General features: G+C 43.7%; 1 protein-coding gene across 1 annotated transcript; it reads left to right on the top strand.

Moving 5' to 3' along the window:
• Nucleotides 1-11,035: 11,035 nt before the first annotated feature.
• Nucleotides 11,036-18,435, top strand: LOC124649844 (chloroplastic group IIA intron splicing facilitator CRS1, chloroplastic-like). Its single transcript, XM_047189410.1, has 8 exons — nucleotides 11,036-11,358; nucleotides 12,055-12,335; nucleotides 16,674-16,808; nucleotides 17,073-17,413; nucleotides 17,501-17,657; nucleotides 17,768-18,060; nucleotides 18,148-18,207; nucleotides 18,338-18,435. Exons 1-8 carry the CDS (start codon nucleotides 11,036-11,038, stop codon nucleotides 18,371-18,373), a joined length of 1,626 nt encoding a protein of 541 aa, XP_047045366.1. The 3' UTR covers nucleotides 18,374-18,435.
• The last annotated feature ends 2,650 nt before the right edge of the window (nucleotides 18,436-21,085 follow it).

The following is a 21,085-nucleotide window of genomic DNA, read 5'->3' as shown; positions in this document are numbered from 1 at the left end:
TCCCCGGCAACGGCGCCGGAAATTTGCTTGATGCGTGTAGTTGACACGTCCGTTGGGAACCCCAAGAGGAAGGTGTGATGCGCACAGCGGCAAGTTTCCCTCAGTAAGAAACCAAGGTTTAATCGAACCAGTAGGAGTCAAGAAGCACGGTGAAGGTTGATGGCGGCGGGATGTAGTGCGGCGCAACACCAGAGATTCCGGCGCCAACGTGGAACCTGCACAACACAACCAAAGTGTCTCTCCCATAAGATAAAAGCATGTTGGGTGAACAAATTACAGTCGGGCAATTGACAAATAGAGAGGGCATAACAATGCACATACATGTCATGATAAATATAGTGAGATTTAATTGGGCATTACGACAAAGTACATAGACCGCCATCCGAGCATGCATCTATGCCTAAAAGTCCACCTTCAGGTTATCATCCGAACCCCTTCCAGTATTAAGTTGCAAAACAACAGACAATTGCATTAAGTATGGTGCGTAATGTAATCAATAACTACATCCTCGGATATAGCATCAATGTTTTATCCCTAGTGACAACAGTACATCCATAACCTTAGAGGTTTCTGTCACTCCTCCAGATTCACGGAGACATGAACCCACTATCGAGCATAAATACTCCGGCGCCAACGTGGAACCTGCACAACACAATCACAGTACTTTGCCCCAACGTAACAGTGAGGTTGTCAATCTCACCGGCTTGCTGTAAACAAAGGATTAGATGTATAGTGTGGATGATGATGGTTGTTTGCGAAGAACAGTAAAGAACAATTGCAGCAGATTGTATTTCGGATGTAAAGAATAGGACCGGGGTCCACGGATCACTAGTGGTGTCTCTCCCATAAGATAGCAGATGTTGGGTGAACAAATTACAGTTGGGCAATTGACAAATAAAGAAGGCATAACAATGCACATACATATATCATGATGAGTACTATGAGATTTAATCAGGGCATTACGACAAAATACATAGACCGCTATCCGGCATGCATCTATGCCTAAAAAATCCACTTTCAGGTTATCATCCGACCCCCCTCCAGTATTAAGTTGTAAACAACAGACAATTGCATTAAGTATGGTGCGTAATGTAATCAACACAAATATCCTTAGACAAAGCATCGATGTTTTATCCCTAGTGGCAACAGCACATCCACAACCTTAGAACTTTCTGTCATCGTCCCGGATTCGGTGGAGGCATGAACCCACTATCGAGCATAAATACCCCCTCTTGGAGTCACAAGTATCAACTTGGCCGAGCCTCTACTAGCAACGGAGAGCATGCAAGAACATAAATAACATATATGATAGATTGATAATCAACTTGACATAGTATTCAATATTCATCGGATCCCAACAAACACAACATGAAGGATTACAGATAGATGATCTTGATCATGATAGGCAGCTCACAAGATCTAGCATGATAGCACAATGAGGAGAAAACAACCATCTAGCTACTGCTATGGACCCATAGTCCAGGGGTGAACTACTCACACATCGATCCGGAGGCGATCATGGCGATGAAGAGACCTCCGGGAGATGATTCCCCTCTCCGGCAGGGTGCCGGAGGCGATCTCCTGAATCCCCCGAGATGGGATTGGCGGCGGCTGATGCGTGTAGTTGACACGTCCGTTGGGAACCCCAAGAGGAAGGTGTGATGCGCACAGCGGCAAGTTTCCCTCAGTAAGAAACCAAGGTTTAATCGAACCAGTAGGAGTCAAGAAGCACGTTGAAGGTTGATGGCGGCGGGATGTAGTGCGGCGCAACACCAGAGATTCCGGCGCCAACGTGGAACCTGCACAACACAACCAAAGTACTTTGCCCCAACGAAATAGTGAGGTTGTCAATCTCACCGGCTTGCTGTAACAAAGGGTTAACCGTATTGTGTGGAAGATGATTGTTTGCAAGAAAACAGTAAAACAAGTATTGCAGTAGATTGTATGCGATGTAAAGAATAGGACCGGGGTCCACAGTTCACTAGAGGTGTCTCTCCCATAAGATAAAAGCATGTTGGGTGAACAAATTACAGTCGGGCAATTGACAAATAGAGAGGGCATAACAATGCACATACATGTCATGATAAATATAGTGAGATTTAATTTGGCATTACGACAATGTACATAGACCGCCATCCAGCATGCATCTATGCCTAAAAAGTCCACCTTCAGGTTATCATCCGAACCCCTTCCAGTATTAAGTTGCAAAACAACAGACAATTGCATTAAGTATGGTGCGTAATGTAATCAATAACTACATCCTCGGATATAGCATCAATGTTTTATCCCTAGTGGCAACAGTACATCCATAACCTTAGAGGTTTCTGTCACTCCTCCAGATTCACGGAGACATGAACCCACTATCGAGCATAAATACTCCCTCTTGGAGTTAAGAGCGAAAACTTGGCCGAGCCTCTACTAATAACGGAGAGCATGCAAGATCTTAAACAACACATAGGTAATAACTTGATAATTAACATAACATAGTATTCTCTATCCATCGGATCCCGACAAACACAACATATAGTATTACGGATAGATGATCTTGATCATGTTAGGCAGCTCACAAGATCCAACAATGAAGCACAATGAGGAGAAGACAACCATCTAGCTACTGCTATGGACCCATAGTCCAGGGGTGAACTACTCACTCATCACTCCGGAGGCGACCATGGCGGTGAAGAGTCCTCCGGGAGATGAATCCCCTCTCCGGCAGGGTGCGGAGGAGATCTCCAGAATCCCCCGAGATGGGATTGGCGGCGGCGGCGTCTCAGTAAGGTTTTCCGTATCGTGGCTCTCGGTACTGGGGGTTTCGCGACGGAGGCTTTAAGTAGGCGGAAGGGCAACGCGGGGGGCCACACGAGGGCCCCACACGCCAGGCTGGCGCGACCAAGACCTAGGCCGCGCCGCCCTAGTGTGGCGGCGCCTCGTGGCCCCACTTCGACTCTCCTTCGGTCTTCTGGAAGCTTCGTGGCAAAATAAGACCCTGGGCGTTGATTTCGTCCAATTCCGAGAATATTTCGTTACTAGGATTTCTGAAACCAGAAACAGCGAGAAACACAGAATCGGCTCTTCGGCATCTTGTTAATAGGTTAGTTCCAGAAAATGCACGAATATGACATAAAGTGTGCATAAAACATGTAGATATCATCAATAATGTGGCATGGAACATAAGAAATTATCGATACGTCGGAGACGTATCAGCGGCGTCTCTGGAAGGTTTTCCGTATCGTGGCTCTCGGTACTGGGGGTTTCGCGACGAAGGCTTTAAGTAGGCGGAAGGGCAGGTCAAGAGCCGTCACGAGGGGCCCACACAACAGGGCCGCGCGGCCAAGGGACAGGCCGCGCCGCCATGGTGTGTCACCACCTCGTGGCCCCACTTCGTTTACTCGGACTTCTGGAAGCTTCGTGCAAAAATAGGACCCTGGGCGTTGATTTCGTCCAATTCCGAGAATATTTCCTTACTAGGATTTCTGAAACCAAAAACAGCAGAAAACAACAACTGGCTCTTCGGCATCTCGTCAATAGGTTAGTGCCGGAAAATGCATAATAATGATATATAATGTGTATAAAACATGTGAGTATCATCATAAAAGTAGCATGGAACATAAGAAATTATAGATACGTTTGAGACGTAGCACCCACGGCACGGTTTAACCTCTTGGCTAATGTGATCTGTATGATCATCCAGACTAAATTAAGCCATCTTCTTCGGTTAAGTCTGCACAAAGACCAGAAACCTTCGAAACAAAAATATTGCATGGTCGTCCTCACTTAATTTTTTGTTGCGCTCTAAGATTGCTAGTTCCATTTGTTTCTCGACATATTTTAGGTTCTTAATAGTAGTAGCTATCTCATTAGCAGATTTACCTAGGGAAACACTAATTTATGTGCTCGTGATACTATCACATCATCCGAAATATAGGAAGTAGAAAGTTTTGATGTTGAAATAGTACGCATTGCTCTCTCCATTTGAGAGTCATCAGCATTCGGTTGAGCGCGAACCCGGTCGCTGGAACGTATCCCATTGATTGACGCCTCAGAATAACCACCAAAAGAGAGCAGCTCTTCCCTTGTTGGCGAGTTGGGCACCTTTGCCGCATTAGCTATCACAGAACAAGAAGGCAAAGATATGTAAATTATTACATCACTCCCGTGTGGAGTTAAATGCAAAGAATTAACATTACCATGAAGAGAAGGCCCACAAGTCTTAGCATTTGAAATGAAAGATTTCCTTTGGGATCGACGATATACACTGACAGAAAGACGTGGCACAACAGTAGGAGAAACCGTGAGTCTCGTAGTCGGAACCTTGTCCCGAATATCATCTAGGACAGAAGTTACTACTGCAGCATAAGTAAGCTGTGCCGAGTCCGCCTGGGCGCCAAAAAAAGCTTTGCCGCGCCAGAGAACTGCGCTTCCCGATCACCCCATCTAACGAAACAGCTACTAATAGAGAAAATGCCTGACCAGCCAGGGAAGCAACTTTCCCATTTTCTAAGACATCATCTATATTGTCAGTAACAACAACCTTCTCGGATGTGCTTAATGAAATGCTACCATGCTCAACAGAAAGCTTAGAAACCTTGGATGATGACGGTGGTGACTCAAACAACCGTCGGCAAGTAGATAGAGGAACCACCTCGATGGAAAGATCATTGCGTACAAGTGATGTTTTTCGCGAAGGAAAAGAGCCAAAAATAAATATCCATGTCATAAGCACAATGCATGCCCCCGGAGCATTGATAATTATACCACCCTTTGCCGATTTTGGTTTCTCATCTTGTTTATCAACTGCCTTGTCACTTTCAGACTTGTCCAAGTTATGATCAGGCTTAAAACTCTTGTCCTATTTACCAGCACCCTCATCCCCATCACCATCCTCTGGACCATCCTTGGGCTCACTACCATCAATATCCATATCATAATCCTCAAGTTCAATTGTCAAAACATAACACTCATCTTCATGCCAAATTTCCTTCTGGTAAGGAATATGAGCAACATCAACCATCTTGACAAAAGGTCTTACCACACCACGGCGGCGAGTATAAGCCATATCAACCTCCTTTGTCTTCCCAATCAGACCACCAAGGCCCCATAAGGTCAAGTAGTTTCTCATCATATCATCTGGGATTCTAGAAATAAGAATCCAAGCCTCATCCTCAACGGACGGTGACGGAACCACCCACACCCATGCGAGCAAGTACAAAATCCACTCTCCCATGCCTAAAGGAGGATACAAAATGGCAACAAATGTCAGTAAATAACTTTTTTAGAATCATTAGTACCTAATGATTAGGTATTTAGGTGGACATCCAAATATGGAGTGCCAATGAGCTTTCCAACCTGATCTTTGACGAGTTCAAACTATTGATCCTCAGAGTTGCAGAAATTAATAGCGACAAGAGAGTAGCTCTGCTAGGAGAGGTATTGATGCTGTTATCGATCCAAGGGTAGGAATAGGCTATGGAATATGTGTTTGGTGTTGGTTTAATGCACTACCATAGTTGTGAGCAACGGTAGCTAGTGTCATAATCTTGTAACTATTGCCTTCTATATAAGTGTCGTCGGCGGCCACGCCCGCTTCGCTTCTCTAAATCGTGCTGCTCATTTGGGACTAGCTAGTTACTAGATTCGATTCGGACAAACTAGCTCCTATTTGGCATAGCTAATATTCGTTCCTTGGTCTAATTCTTGCGTATACTACTGAAATTTGTGGTGCTCGCATTCGAGGAGAAGACCCAGTGGACCCGATTGCTTTTCCTCAATTTTTATAGGATCTATCTTGTAAAAATTAGAGACCTATTTTGTTGCATATATGTTGGAAAATTATGTTTGTTGTGCCTTATTTTATGGAAGCAATTGAATATTTGGAATGCTTGTGATGAAGATGTGTTTTTGCCAAAACTGCATTTCCATATGTAGTTCACTAATTCGTATATTATTTATTACAGTACATCCGCAATAATACAGATTTTAATTACTTCCAAGGTATTTTCGACAATTTCCCGGTTCACGGCTAAACAACTAGCCAAGTTGCCAAAGACTAAAACTGAAAAAATATCAGTTTTTTCTGCATAGCAACACAGCTAGCTGCAACCAGCCACATCCAGTCCAAACGAGAACATATCTAGTGATACCACACCTTATTTGATACCATGATACCACTCTTTAAAATTTAAATTGTAAATGTCAAAAAATTCGAAACTAAAATTTTGGGTTTTCACAACATGTGTGTTTACATACCTTGTAACTTTCATAACCAAATTTGAAATATCCTTAGAGAAACAAAAAAGAGAAATCTAGCATGAATAGTGTCACATAAAGACGAAAATTCAAAATGCCACTATTCACACAACATTTGTCTTTTTTGTTTCTCTTTGTGTACTTTAAATTTGGATCTGAAAATTTTAGACAATGTAAACATACATCTTGTGAACAACCACAAATTTATTGTAATTTTTTTGTCACTTACAAATTTAAATTTTGTGAAGTGGTATCATGGTATCATGTGAGGTGTGGTATCACTGGATATTTTGCCCAACAGTCCAAACAAAGAATGTCAGAGTCGGAGACAGCTTCGCTTTACATCTTGGGTCTACCTATTACTTTCCGCTAATATTTCGGCCCACCAACTAGGAGTCAACTTAGACACGGTGAACTGGCATGCAAGATCTATTCTATTATATTATATATTATATACTAATACTAAAAGCAAAATAAAGATGTTTAATAGAGCCACCATGTTAAGCCACATCATCTAAATTATATTAGCACTTAGATCTAAATATGTGGCTATGATTTTAAATAAATATAAATAGTTACGTAACGGAAAATTAGTCTAGTTGACACGATCAATTAAAAAGTAGAGGGCATATTTAGATGACCGTACTATTGATGGGAAGGCAAATCTGATCGTGAAATTTAGGATCTCCTCATACAACAATGTTTCTTTGCTTAATAACGTGTCAACCTGCATCTTCAAAGTATCTATCTTGGTTCTTACAAAAAAAAAGTACACGTAAATTAGCTAGAACGTGGGTGTACTTCATTCGCAAAAAAAATCGTGGGTGTACTTCCAATTTGACACGTTAATATATGGAAGATTAAGTTTTGATGGACTCCCATATTTTTTAATTTGGACGCACTTAATAATTTTGTACTTCTACATGGAAAGTAAATTTTCAAGGGGAAGAGAGACCACGTACACGTTTCAATATTTGATATGACTATATGAATAATGATCAATACAGTTCAGATGTTTCATAGTACTATAATAATAAAATGTTGTCATAAAATGTTTATAATAATGATTTGTTATTTCTTAGAAATACAATGATTTACAAATTCATTTAGGAATATTTATCTAAAAAATTATGTATTTCTCAATGATGTAGGAGGTAAATAGGATGAAAGAGTTTGTAAAATAATTTTAAAGTAATACAAGTGATGCCCTCGCATTTGCGTGGGCCCCTGTGCTAGTTCTCCAAAAAAAAGACTAGCATGGAAGCATAGCATGAGCTTTGTGTGTAGCATAAATGTACGCGATGAAACGGACTTGATCCTGATTATGAGTTTCGTGGCCGCAAGTGGATCCAAGATTTCAACATGCAAATAGGGTGATCACCTTTGCGGACATAAACCCACAAAACGGCTCTGGAGTTGTCACCCGCTCGAGCGGTCCAGCCCCTCTCTTCTCCAGCTCACGTAACCCATAGATCATTTCTAACCTCTTCTGCTATCATGCAACGCAGAAAAAAAGATACTCGTCACATTCAACTCATGATCATCTCTGACTTGATGTCTACTCTACTCTTATCACCCAAACGCATAGCCGGAGCCATGGTTAGCAGGAACCCGAGGAGTTAGAGGAATGAAATATAGTGTTTTGTTTCGGGATTTTTCTTTCTAGTTTAATTGATGAAAGTTAAACTGAAGATCTAGTGTTGAAACTTCTGGTTACCCTATCTGAAAGCTGGTTTTCAAGAACATAGGTTTAGTTCTGTTAAGTTGATTCCGTAAATTTCAAAAGCTATGACTTCACCTTTTCCTAAAACTTGTTTTGTTCAGTTGAAATATTTACTGTATGATATTTAGTTGAAATCATCCTCAAGTTTGGTCATTACCTTAACGAATTCTAGTTAAAATATTTCTCAAATTTAATTGAGAGCTCCTTCGGAATATGGTAAGCATAGTTGAGAGTTGTGCGATTCCTTCTGAAAACTTAGTTTTCTCTTGGCACTTCCAAGTAATTTAGAGGTGGAAGGGGCGGTGAACAGGCCGTACTCATATTCTCGATGTTATGCACACAATTACCTCTATCAATAACACAGCGCTCCTGGTAGTACGTCCAATCAAAAGGAAGCTCACGAGGAAGCTCCGGTAAAACACTGAGACAAGGACCGCAAGCTCAGAATAATTTCGGTTACTTTTCTTGCTATATTTACTCAGACGACTGAAACAGGATGGCCTAGCAAAACAACGTTGCGTAACAAGCGACGTGATTTCAGGTGACGAAGAGCAGGTCGATGAGTAGGGCGGCGACGTCGCACCGCTGCTTCATCCTCTCGTCGAGCGCGGCCACGACGGAGGCGAGCTCCCTGTCGGAGAAGGCCTGCTCGCACCTGTCCCCGGCGTCCTCCGCCTCCCCAGCCCCATCCATTGCTTCGCGGTACGCGCCCTTATCAAAGCTCTCGCGCGCGTCCTCGAGTGGCTGCTCGGCATAGGCGTAGTAGCTGGCGCAGTCGATCAGGGCCTCCCCGACCGGGGAGCGCTCGTCGTGCTTGCTCGCCTCGTCGTCGATGCCCTTGGCGACGTCCCTCCGGGTGGAGGTGGCGATGTCGAGACTGATGCTGGAGAGGTCGCGCGTCGACGTCGCGTTGAAGCTCCGCGGGTCGCTTCTCAGCACCTCCACGCAGTGGCCGTTGGTCTCCTCGATGTTCTTGCATACCTGCGCGATGAACTTGGCGTCCCCCACAACGGCGACGGAGAAGGAGGAGACGATGATGAGGCCGAGGACGAGCATGACGACGGCCATGGTGGCGTTGGCGCCGGAGGCTAGTGTTGCCATGGCAGCTGGCTGGACACTTGGGTACTCTCCTTTGTTCTTTGTTCTTGTATGTATACGTCGTTCCCCTGGAATCTGTGCAAGGTGTACACTCCCTCCGTTTCTGTCTTATATATATATACTAATAATAATATAACGATTTTGCTAAATCTCAGAATTCCTTAAGTCTCTTACCCGCAAAAATGCATTTAAGTTGTACTTTTCTATTAAAAAAATGCAATAGCACTTTTCTCATAGAAAAGTTACACTTTTTTATAAACTGAGTTAGGGGCGGAGCTGGAGAAAAATATTCCATGATGCATGCTCAAGCTTGTTGCCCTTGCTAGCTGAATTAATGCATCCCTGATGCACACTTTTCTACCTAACCTGATGCACCTCCTTAGTTTGAGCTTACAAGTACTAGTAGAAAAAATCTTGGACCCTGATGCATGTGCATCAGGGTAAGCCCAAAGAGATCCACCCTAGTCTGCGGTTACATTTTTCTGAGATAGCTGAGACTTAAGAAAATCTCAGTCGACTGAGATATAGACACACCCATAATATATTACTCACTTAAGTAAAAATTTGTATCAATGAAAATATATTTCAATTGCACACAATTAATTCGATATTGATTACCTGTGAAACAAAATAATACTTGAAATCTCCCCTAATTATTTTCAAATCATAAAAAATCTTATACTGCAAAATTCTTCTTTTTATAGAATTTTTATATTAAGTTGAAATCCTCTGTGATATTTAGTTGAAATCATCCTCGGATTTCGTTAATAGCTCTGCAAATTTTTGTTAAACTTTCTCAAATTTCATTGAAAGCTCACTGAAATTTAGTTAGAAGCTATTGGGAATTATTATAATCAAAAGTTCATCAAAATAGTTGAGTCCTCTATGATTTCTTAGTAGATCTGGATTTTTTTTTCTTGCCTCTTGCAAAGAATTCATATGTGGAAGAGGAAATTGCTGTGGAAGAGGCTCTGTGCGCGCTTGGGGCACCCTGATCATGCAAAAAGGATGAATGAGATTACTTACACAAGTACACAACTCGTACCGATATCTTTTACGACAAAGGTACTATTTTCTCTTTTGATATATTTATGCACTAAATAGTATCTAGATATATCCAAGTTTAGACAAACTTAAGATATTATTTTATACACAGAGATAATATATAGACCATCCACGACTTTATGGGCTCATAAATGATAGAGGAGAGTCCTAGAAATATTCTAGAGGTGCCCAAGAGCCCTTGGATCAAAGACGCGTCAATCCCATGCCCTAGATTGCATCTCCACCTCTATATATTGAGGGGAAATCCTATTTTTGGGGAAAGACACCCAAAGCCATGAAAATCCTCCTCCTTGGCAGCCGCAAAGAGGAGGAGAAGCTTCCCAAGATCAGCACCATGGCCAAGGAAGAAGAAGGGGCAAGGGGCAAGGGGCCTCGCTCCCTAGGGCAGCCGCCGCCCTAGGAAGGGCGCCAGGGCACCAACGCCATGCGCCGACCCCGCCTCTCCCCCATGGGGAGGCTCTTCTCCATCACCATATATAGCAACTCTCGATCACCCCCACTGTAATCTCTTGGCAAATATATATATGATGCAATATATTATTTTTCCATGATCTATTGTATCTCTATGTTGATGTTTGAGTAGTGACATGTTCATGGTAATTATGATATAGTTTGTTGTTGTTTGCATACAAGTATATGTTATATTCTATGATAATCTTTTTGTACTAATATATGAATGCACACATATGCTGGGGATGCACAAGGTTATCAACGTTGCATGTTGATAGGATGAGGGATTACCGGAGTTTGACAGAAACCGAATCCCAAATATTAGAGATACATGATGTATTGATTCATGGTTAATTAACGGAGGTATTATCATGGGGATCTTAGATCTAAATTTCGTGGTTGAACTTTATGTATTAATAATTCCCTTGTTTGCTCTTAATTAGCCTTAGGGATATGAAAGATCAGAATAGCTTGAACCCTGAAGAGGGGGTCAATAAGCTGGCCCATGCACATTATAACCTTGGGGATGGCTTAATTAATTTAATCCAAGATTATCCTTCTGATGAACAACTTGCTTTAGAGGTTGCTCCTTTTGTTGATCAAGTTGTAAATGATGCCATAGATAGCAACATAAATACCTCCTTGGATTATGTGGCTGATCCTTTGGATGATGAGGTCATGGAGGATAGTTCTGAGGACCAAAATATCTTCCTTCTTGGAGAAATTGAGATGGTGCCACCTGGATTAGCTCACTTGCAGCTGCAACTTGGAAGAGTGTAAACTTTCTTTTTCCCTGTGCCATTTGACAAGCATTTTCTCGGAAGAGGGCCTCAAGCTTTGGGACAAATATTTTGCTCCTCATTCTTCCTTCAAGAAAAATGAAAAGAATACTAGAGCACTTGAAATTCTAGTAAGTTGGTTCAATTTGGTAACTCTTATACTCATGACTCCAGAAAAATTTGATTGGGCAAAGGGTTTTCTTTCATCACAACTTTGGGATATTATCAAGCAACCAATAGTGAATGAGCAAAATCTTACTTTCATTATTCCTGATCAATGTGTTTTTACTCAGGCTCCCTCGTGTAAGATTTCTCTTCTGTCTGACAATGGGGTTGAGGTGCCCACTGAGGAAGGTTTTATCACTCCAAAGAGAAAAAAGAAGGGATGGAAATTTACCACTAGTTGAATATGAGGTAAGGAGCCCTAGATTGCTATTGTTAAATGATGGATTCAAGCAGCATGCAAATTGCACTAATAAAAATTATTTATCTTGTAATGCTACCCCTCCTATCATGAATACTAAGATTGTTAAGAATTTACAGGTCTTTTATTTTATATTTAGTTTCTTTTTATGCTGAGTGTATCCGTATTGCTATTATGGTGTTGCGTAGTTAAAGAGACATTGTGTAACTGAGATCTCTCAATATTAATATATTTTTTATCGGAAAAATGCAATAAAGAATTCTTTGTAGGAGCACCAGTTGGATTACCCCCGCGCCGTCCACTCGCCTCCGCTCCCCAACAAACACAGTCCGCCATGGCGCCACCTCCACTTCCCCTTTGGGCCCTCGGTTTATAGATTGGTGGTGGAACGCACCATTGTCTGTGGATGCTGATCTCCTTCCACAAGTTGTCCCAGGCTACAAGACACCATTTAGACAATGTCCACCTGGTGTGGGAACGACACTAGCAGATGGGGAGCTAACATACTTGTGCAAGCTTGCACGTCCTTTGTCGACACATTTTGCCCTAGGTGAGTATAGTATTAGTTCCACTACAGGAATGGAGTGAGGTGCCGACGGCCTTGCTGTACGCTGATGGCCAAATATCGGGGCCGTCGGCGTACAAGCCAGCCAGCCCAGCCCCTCGGTTTACCCCTCGGCGTACTTGTTGCTACGCCGACGGTGACCCTCGGCGTACACCTGGCCGTCGGCGTAACCACGAGTAGCTGGTCCTGCTTGACCGTGCCCTAACGGCCCTGTGACAGCGTCACGTCTACGCCGAGATTAATCTTCAAAAAATCATAACTAAATCATTATAATTCAGCAAAATACAAATAATATATTAAAATTTTCAGAAAAATAAGATCCATCTTGAAAAAATATCAAACTTGGAATATTGCAAATATCTCAAAAAAAAACTTCTCAAAAATGAGCTATCATGTCCAATGTTTCATGGTTTTCATGTCGAACAATCAATGTTGTGGCTATAATTATCGCATAGTTTGTGATAATATGCCCATATTGTGCACGTATGTGCATCTTGGGATGTCCTACGATTACGATGTTGCAGGAGGAAATTTTCCTTTTCATCGCATGAAAAAACCTTTTTTTCTATTTTTGAGGTGCCGAAAATGGGGCGTTTTGTGAAGCAACCAACAAATTAAAATTTCACATTGGTATCAACACATTTAAAAAAAACTAGACCACCTAAGATGCACAATTTTTCAACCGGTATATTTGGAACCTTTCCATCCACCCCTCATGAAAAGGACAAATTACTGCCGAATCAGAAGGAGGCCGACCAGATTTGAACTACAGGTACATGGTATAATGCTCAAGATTTTTTGTAAAAATCATTTTTAAGTTCACAACATGCTATTTAATCAGAGATCCAGTGCAAGTTTACTTTTTTTTTGTAAAGGGAAAGGCCTAGAAGGGCCTAGAACTGCATTACGTGCTGACGGTGGTGTTATAGTTTTCATACAGGACCTAATAGAAAAAGAAATTACAAAACAGCCCTGCAAATTAGCACCAAGGACCCTAGATCGAAAAAAGGAAAAGCAATCCAGTCCATCGTCACCACCAGAGCACCTGAGCATCCACCGACGGCCACCCTCTCCAACACCGGGGACCAAACCACTTGGGAGAGAGAGAGTGCTGAGCGCCGCCGTGAATCCCCTCGAGGGCCTCCTTCTTGGAGGTTGAAACAGTGTCTTCGTCGACACCCGGAGCGGCTGCCTCTTCAGCCTTGGATCATGGAGGCAATCCGAGGCCTTCATGTGATGAACTCCGATCTGCAGCTTTGATCTTTCCCACCATCCTCCCGGCCTGGAAATCAGGACGCCAAACTGACCCCTCGCCTCGCCACCATGGCCGGCAAGCAGAATCAGCAGCGCACCGGATCTCCAAATCGAAAGGAAGTAGCGCTTATTTAGAGAGCCCGCACCGAAGAACTTGTCCGTCGGCCTCCACCTTGGAAGCTCATTGGAAAAGCTCGGTAGCAACAGAACGGGGCCGCGCGAAGCCACCAGAACAGAAAAGCTGAAAAGCACAGCCTTACTACCGGAGATTCCCAAGCACCGCCTCCTCGTCGGCCACCACTCCTGCCACCAGAGCAGAGCCACAAGGAAGTGGAAGCATAGATCGTGTTGGATCCGGCCGGCAAGATCCAGCAACCAACTCCGAAACGCCATAAGAGACGAAACACGAAGAAAGCAAACCCTATAATCTACAGAACTAGGACAGGTACCTCGCCTCAGCCAACTCCGGATGGCATCGCCGCCGAAGGAGGCCTCGGTTCGGCCCAGAGACGAAGAGGAGGCGGTCAAGTTACTGTAGAGCAAGGAAGTGCAAGTTTACTGAGTCTCAGCCCCGGGCAAAGGATCTTCATGCCCGCCGTTTTGAATATAGTTTGAAACGGGCATAATAAATTCAAGAACGATCCAAACAATGTGAAACCTTCGCATGATGTCATATTATGTGTTATAGTTGCAAGGAAAAATATTAAATTTGGAAAATTGCGAACATCACAAAAATCCCTTCACAAAATGAGATATCACGTTCGAGGTTTCATGGCATTTAGGTCAAACGACCAATTTTATGGATAGAATCGCGGCATATTTTGTGATAATGTGCCCATATTATGCATACATGTGCATCTTGGGATATCTTACGATGTTGCAGGAGGAAGTTTTCCGTTTCATCGCATGAAAAAACCATTTTTCATTTTTGAGGTGCCGAAAATGGGGTGTTTTGTGAAGCAACCTCCAAATTAAAGTTTCACATTGGTACCAACACATTTTTAGAAAATACTAGAGCACCTAAGATGGACAATTTCTCAACCGGTATATTTAGAACCTTTCCGTCCACCCTTTATGAAAAAGATAAATTCATGCCGAATCAGTAGAAGGCCGACCAAATTTTAACTACATGTACATGGTATAATGCTACAGATTTTTTATAAAAGTCATTTTTATGTTCACAACATGCTATTTCATCAGAGATCCAGTGCAAGTTTACTGAGGATCCAAACAATGTGAAACCTTCGCGTGTTGTCATACTATGTGTCATAGTTGCAAGAAAAAAAATTAAACTTGAAAAATTGCAAACATCACAAAAAATTCTTCACAAAATGGGCTATCACGTTCGAGGTTTCATGGCATTTAGGTCAAACGAACAATTTTATGGATAGAATCGCGGCATATTTTGTAATAATGTGCCCATATTTTGCACACATGTGCATCTTGGGATGTCTTACAATGTTACAGGAGGAAGTTTTCATTTTCATCGCACGAAAAAACTATTTTCCATTTTTGAGGTCCCGAAAATGGGCTATTTTGTGAAGCAACCACCAAATTAAAATTTCACATTGGTACCAAAACATTTTTAGAAAATACTAGACCACCTAAGATGGACAATTTTTTAACCGGTATATTTGCAACCTTTCCGTTCATCTCTCATGAAAAAGACAAATTCATGCTGAATCAGTAGGAGACCGACCAGATTTGAACTACAGGTTCATGGTATAATTCTCAAGATTTTTTGTAAAAATCATTTTAAGTTCACAACATCTATTTCATGAGAGATCCGGTGCAAGTTTACCGAGGCTCAGCCCCGGGCAAAGGATTTTCATGCCCGCCGTTTTGAATATAGTTTGAAACGGGCATAACAAATTCAAGAACGATCCAAACAATGTGAAACCTTCGCGTGGTGTCATATTATGTGTCATAGTTTTAAAGAAAAATATTAAACTTTGAAAATTGCAAACATCACAAAAAATCCTTTACAAAATGAGCTATCACGTTCGAGGTTTCATGGCATTTAGGTCAAACGACCAATTTTATGATAGAATCGCGGCATAGTTTGTGATAATGTGCCTATATTGTGCACACGTGTGCATCTTGGGATGTCTTACGATGTTGGAGGAGGAAATTTTCCTTTTCATCACACGAAAAAACCATTTTCCATTTTTGAGGTGTCGAAAGTAGGGTGTTTTGGGAAGCAACCACCAAATTAAAGTTTCACATTGGTACCAACATATTTTTCAAAAATACTAGATCACCTAAGATGGACAATTTCTCAAGCATTATATCTGGAACCTTTCCGTCCACCCCTAATGAAAAAGACAAATTCCTTCCGAATTGGAAGGATTTTGTATTTTTTTTATTTTAAAAAATAAATTAATAATTGCATCGAAGTATATGTTTATTTAAATACTTATAAAAAATTTAAAATAATAAAGAGTTGTGATATCACGATCTAAGGGTTAATATGATTGATATGGTAGTATTATCAGTGTTTCGTGAAGATGATGGAAGCTCAACCCAAAGTAACCAAGATGTTAAGTGTTCTATGGATGGAGTAGTGTGAGGATGGGTAAATCGGTGGGAAGTTTGACTACGAGGGGTAATTTAGCCTAAGATTAAGATTAAGTGTAGTGTTAGAATTAAAATTATCCATGTGAGAGATTAAGAAAATTTGAAAAAAAAAATTGAATTTTTTTGAAGTTAACGGACGGGACGGCGTACGGCCTAGACGCCGACGGCCACCGTTGGCGTATCATAGCTACGCCGACGGCACACGTGGCTCTGCCGATGCGAATCTTGCCCCAAGAGCTACGCCGATGGTGGTCCTCGGCGTAGCATACACCGAGGGCCCGTGGCCATCGGCCTGTAGTGTTCCCAGATTTTGCTCATGTTATTCAAGTAAATTGGAAGTTCCAGATAGGTGTGGTCTTACGGGATGATTAAGTGTTAACTGCCTCCACACTCTACATTCTTATTATGTTATGCATGTGTCACTTTAAAGTTCCATAAGAAACATTGTAGAATCACAAATATGTCTGAAGTCTGAACTAATATATTTGGCAGGCAGAACTACAAAACTACATGGTTTGGCTGCTGCTATTCTAAAGCTTTGGAAAAAGAGCCTTATAGCAAAGATTGCAGTGAAAGTGGGTATCCAGAATACCAGTAATGAGAAAATGGCGTGGAATCTTAAGGCAAGTACTATTCCACATGAAATCTTGTTTTGCTACTTGTTGTGCATGTAACTATCAAACACACGAGATCTCAAAACTGTTGTACTGTACAGAGTACTGTAGGAGCTTGAACTCTATGATAGTATATTAGAATAAGCAGTTAAGTATGCATTCATGCCTTCTTTACTTCCAAGTTCAGTCATTCTTAATTGGTAACCTGGTCGTTGTCTTTCTATTGATAATTGGTTCATCTTTGTATCTTCAACTGTGTAAAATGGATTCTCCTCAGTGCAACATCTTATTGGAGGAACTATCATATTGAGAAACAAGGCTTTTATTATTCTATATAGAGGCAAGGATTTTCTTCCTGGTGGAGTTAAGCGGTTTGTTATTGACCAAGAGGCTCGGATAGATGCTCAGCATGTGAAGGAAGAAGAAGCCCGATTAACGGTGATTGACTCCCTTCAGATATATGCTGGTTTACCATCCGAGGAAAGTTCTGTGGGGACTTTCAGGGAGTATCAGGATTTCCAGGTTAACTATGTGCATGAAACAACTGAAAACAACCAGGCCATGGTAGAACTAGAGGCCGAGAAGCACAGATTGGAGAAGGAACTGAGGCTTTTCATTGTAAGACCTGATCTATACTAATGCTCTTGTTTGGAATCCATAAACATCTAATAGTTCCTACCGAAACAAAACTGGTCTGTCCTGCAGCACATTAAGAAGATTGAAAGATCCAACCAGACGCTAGCAAAGCTTCATAGTTCTTGGAACCCATCAGAGCCATCTTCAGACAAAGAACTCTTGACAAAGGAGGAAATGATGATATTCCGAAAGATTGGCCTAAAGATGGATGAGCATGTGCTCCTTGGTATAGCTTTCCGCGTGTAACTAATGTGCTCGTATCATTGTGCAGGTGACCAAGAAAAGCTATTTGTCCTCTCATCCCAAAAATTATGTATCCTTTTTTTTTCCTTGCAGGAAGACGCGGTATCTTTGATGGTGTAATTGAAGAGATTCATCAACACTGGAAACACAAAGAGATTGTGAAAGTAATTACGAAGCAGACTCGAGCTTACCAGATAACATACACATCGATGCTGCTTGAGGTTGAGACGGGAGGAATGTTAATAGCAACACAAAAGCTCACAAACAGCCACGCCATAATAATTTACCGTGGGCAAAATTATCGCCGCCCAACAAAATCAGAAGCCAGTAACCTCCTGACCAAAAGAGAAGCATTGCAAAGATCAGTTGAGGTTCAGCGACGAGGGGTAGGGATACACATAAAATTGTTATTTCTTTTTCCTGCCAAATATCCATTTTACTAAGTGTTGTGCCTTATATTATTTGATTTGCAGTTGATGAAATACTATGTTTGGGAGACACAGAAATCCATCGAGGAATTGAACTGGACACTGGTGAGTTGACAACATTATTTCATATATATGAAGTATCAAGGGCACCATTAGACCATCAATAGTGAAGTCAATTTTCATACACTTTTGTGGCTAGAAATTTATCTGTGCTTTTATTTTTGTTGTGCTGCAGGCCAACGTGACAATGAAAATCAGGAAACTGACCTAGTGAACAATGGAGAATTTAAACAGACTTTGGAAATGGATTATTAGACATTTTGAATAACCATCCCACCTAGTTTTTTTTCCTCTTTGTGTCACCTACACGCTACAAAGCCAATGAGAGCAGCAGGGGCTTCCGTTAATCGGATGCAGTTGTACAGTACAAAACTACAAATGATGATTGTGCTGCAGTTGTACAGTTGTATAATTTTCTGTTCATGTACATATTGGCATTTCAGCAAATCTGTTCTCGACATTTGATGATAATGAATGAAGAAGAGCAGTTTGTTTTGGTACAATCAATCACTGGATGTTAGTGAAAGATCTCCTGAACGAGATTTGACACAGAAAGCACAGCCTATTGATTCTCTCCTGGCAAACTGCACTTGATTAGAACATCTCCATCGGCGCCCTCTAAATAGGCGCTAGCACTGCCGTATAGGTTCCCCCGGCATAGCATCCTCCATTTAGGAATGTTGTTTCCATACCGGTGTCTCCCATATGGCAGCCCCAAAAAAATTCATTTATGAATTTCATTAAAAAAACGGAATTTATACGAATTTAGACTAGTTTTATACAAAAATGACTTGAATTTGAACAAAAAACTTTAATAAACTAAACTAGCAGCGAGGGCGCTGAAGTCGAGGTTGTCTCCGTCGCCGTCGTCGTCGGAGAAGTCGAAGGACCAGTCGTCCTCCTCCTCATTTAGCACCGGCGGCTCAGAGGACATGCGAGGTCGACAAATTTCTCGTCGTGGTCCTTGGCGGACCACACCTCCAACTGCCGTCGGTTGAGCGTGATCTGCCGGTCGTCTACCTCGACGGAGCGGCCGACGATGAGGTGCTGCCCCGGAAACTCCTCCGGGTTGTCGCCGCCACGGAAGGCCGCCTGCGCCTCTGCCTCCATCTCCCACCACTTATTCTTCGCCGACGGAGGTGGTGGCGAGTACGCAGCATCCTCCTCCTTGGGGCGGTGGCGTTGAACTGTCCACGGCGTTGTCCGAGCCGGAGCCGAAGTTGTGCGCCTCGGGCCATCGTGGATGACAACGCCGGACGAAGGAGGCACCTACGAGGCTGAGCGCGTGCGGCCACCGGCGCTCGACGAGCCAGAGCACGAGTGGCCCAATGTTGTTGTCCTTGCCGGCGGCCTCTGTAGCGGTGGCGCCTCCCGCGCCATGCTTTGCGCCTGGGGGTAGAAGAGGGACACATGCATGGGGTCGACGACGTGGATGCGCGGCCGGTAGCAGTACTCCGCTAGCGTCGCGTCCTTGCCACCAGGCCCACCGACCAATGTGGTTGAAGTGGCTAGCATCGGGGCCAGCCGAGCTCACGAGCTCGATGTCCCGCTCGTCTTGGAAACGCTGCGGCCACGCCGGGTTGTTCTGCGCGTTGGCCGGCTGGCTTCGCTCGGCCGGCATCATGTGCGCCCGCCGCTCGGTGACGAGGGCTCTCATCTCCGGCGGTGGCATGACGTAGCTGGCGTTGGAGAGGTGCCACCTGTGCGGCATCTTGAATTGTAGCGACATCGGGATGCGCTGCTAGTAGAGGACGTCGGCCTCATCGTAGCTCAGCTGCAACGACCGGAGCCCAACGCCGCCGCTGCCGCCGGCATCGGAATTGTGCGCTATCGCGATGTGGTGGTGTGATGGTGGGTGTGTCGTGCGCTGTCTAAGAGAGTGGTGGCGGCGGCTAGGGTTGGATGAAGGGGGAGTAGAGCAGCGCGTCGGTGGGGTTTTAAGGCAGCGGACGTTCATTGAAGGCGCGTGTTGAAGGTGGGTGGACGCCGCGTGGCCAGTCGCCTCATCGATTTCCGAGCGATTCAATTGACGCCAACGACCGTCCAGTACACATCGTTTTTAATGTGACCCGTCACCCCGTGTCACTGCCAAGGCGGCCCAACCCACGAAAACCCGTGGCGCGAGGCGTCGACGCGTCCAATTCCCGCCCTTTGCGAAGGGGCTGGCGCGGGACTGCCGGCGTTTCTATTGAGCTCGACGACGCGCCGGCGTTTTATTGGGCGTGCCGGTGTGAGCTCAAAAGCAGCGCCGGCCCCAAATCATTATCTGGGCCGCCGGTGGAGATGCTCTTAGGCGAGAAATTGCTTGTGAGGTCTTCATCTGCCTCTTGCTCGTCAAACCTCTCAGCTCTACTTCCTGAGGGGAATTAACACAAGATTTTTCAGATGAACGTGAGAAAATCCTAAGCCATGCTTCAGTCCATTGCAAGATCGTCACTGACGAGATGACGCTGTCTGTCCACTGAAGCTGGTGCAGCTTGCTCCCACAGAGTCGTTCCGCCGAACAGGGTGCGTGCGTAGACGGAACGGACAGTTAGGTAGGCCGCGTACCTTGACATGCTCCCAGATGGTGAGCGGGCCGTGCTCCCTGACGACGTCGAAGATGGCGCGGGCGATGGATTGCGTCTGCTCCGGCGGCGGCGTCAGCTCGATCGGCGCCATCTTGGGTTTCCCGGCCTTCGCGGCCTATGGTGCCGCCGTCGCGAACATTTCGGCGTACCCGGTTACCTGCAGAGCTCGCCTCTCCTCCGTGTGCTGACCAGATCTCGACTCGAGAGCGCCCTCTGCACGCGGCGAGTTCTGCTCCGGCGGCGAGAATGCGAGTACAGCAACAGCACCAGAGCACAAATCACAAATGTGCAAGCCACAATGGATTATGAATGGGCCGACAAATGGTGAAGAACCAACGGAAGGCAATCGACAG

This window comes from Lolium rigidum, chromosome 1, assembly GCF_022539505.1.
Source record: "Lolium rigidum isolate FL_2022 chromosome 1, APGP_CSIRO_Lrig_0.1, whole genome shotgun sequence".
Taxonomy (NCBI): Eukaryota; Viridiplantae; Streptophyta; class Magnoliopsida; order Poales; family Poaceae; genus Lolium; species Lolium rigidum.
The sequence above is the reverse complement of the archived record's forward strand: the minus strand, read 5'-3'. Positions and strand labels throughout refer to the sequence as shown.

Coding starts and splice junctions, on each gene's coding strand:
- LOC124649844 (XM_047189410.1), top strand. CDS start 11,036: ATGAAAGATCAGAATAGCTTGAACCCTGAAGAGGGGGTCAATAAGCTG. Junction 17,414..17,500: donor AGGAACTGAGGCTTTTCATT/GTAAGACCTGAT, acceptor TCTGTCCTGCAG/CACATTAAGAAGATTGAAAG. Junction 18,208..18,337: donor AGGAATTGAACTGGACACTG/GTGAGTTGACAA, acceptor GTTGTGCTGCAG/GCCAACGTGACAATGAAAAT.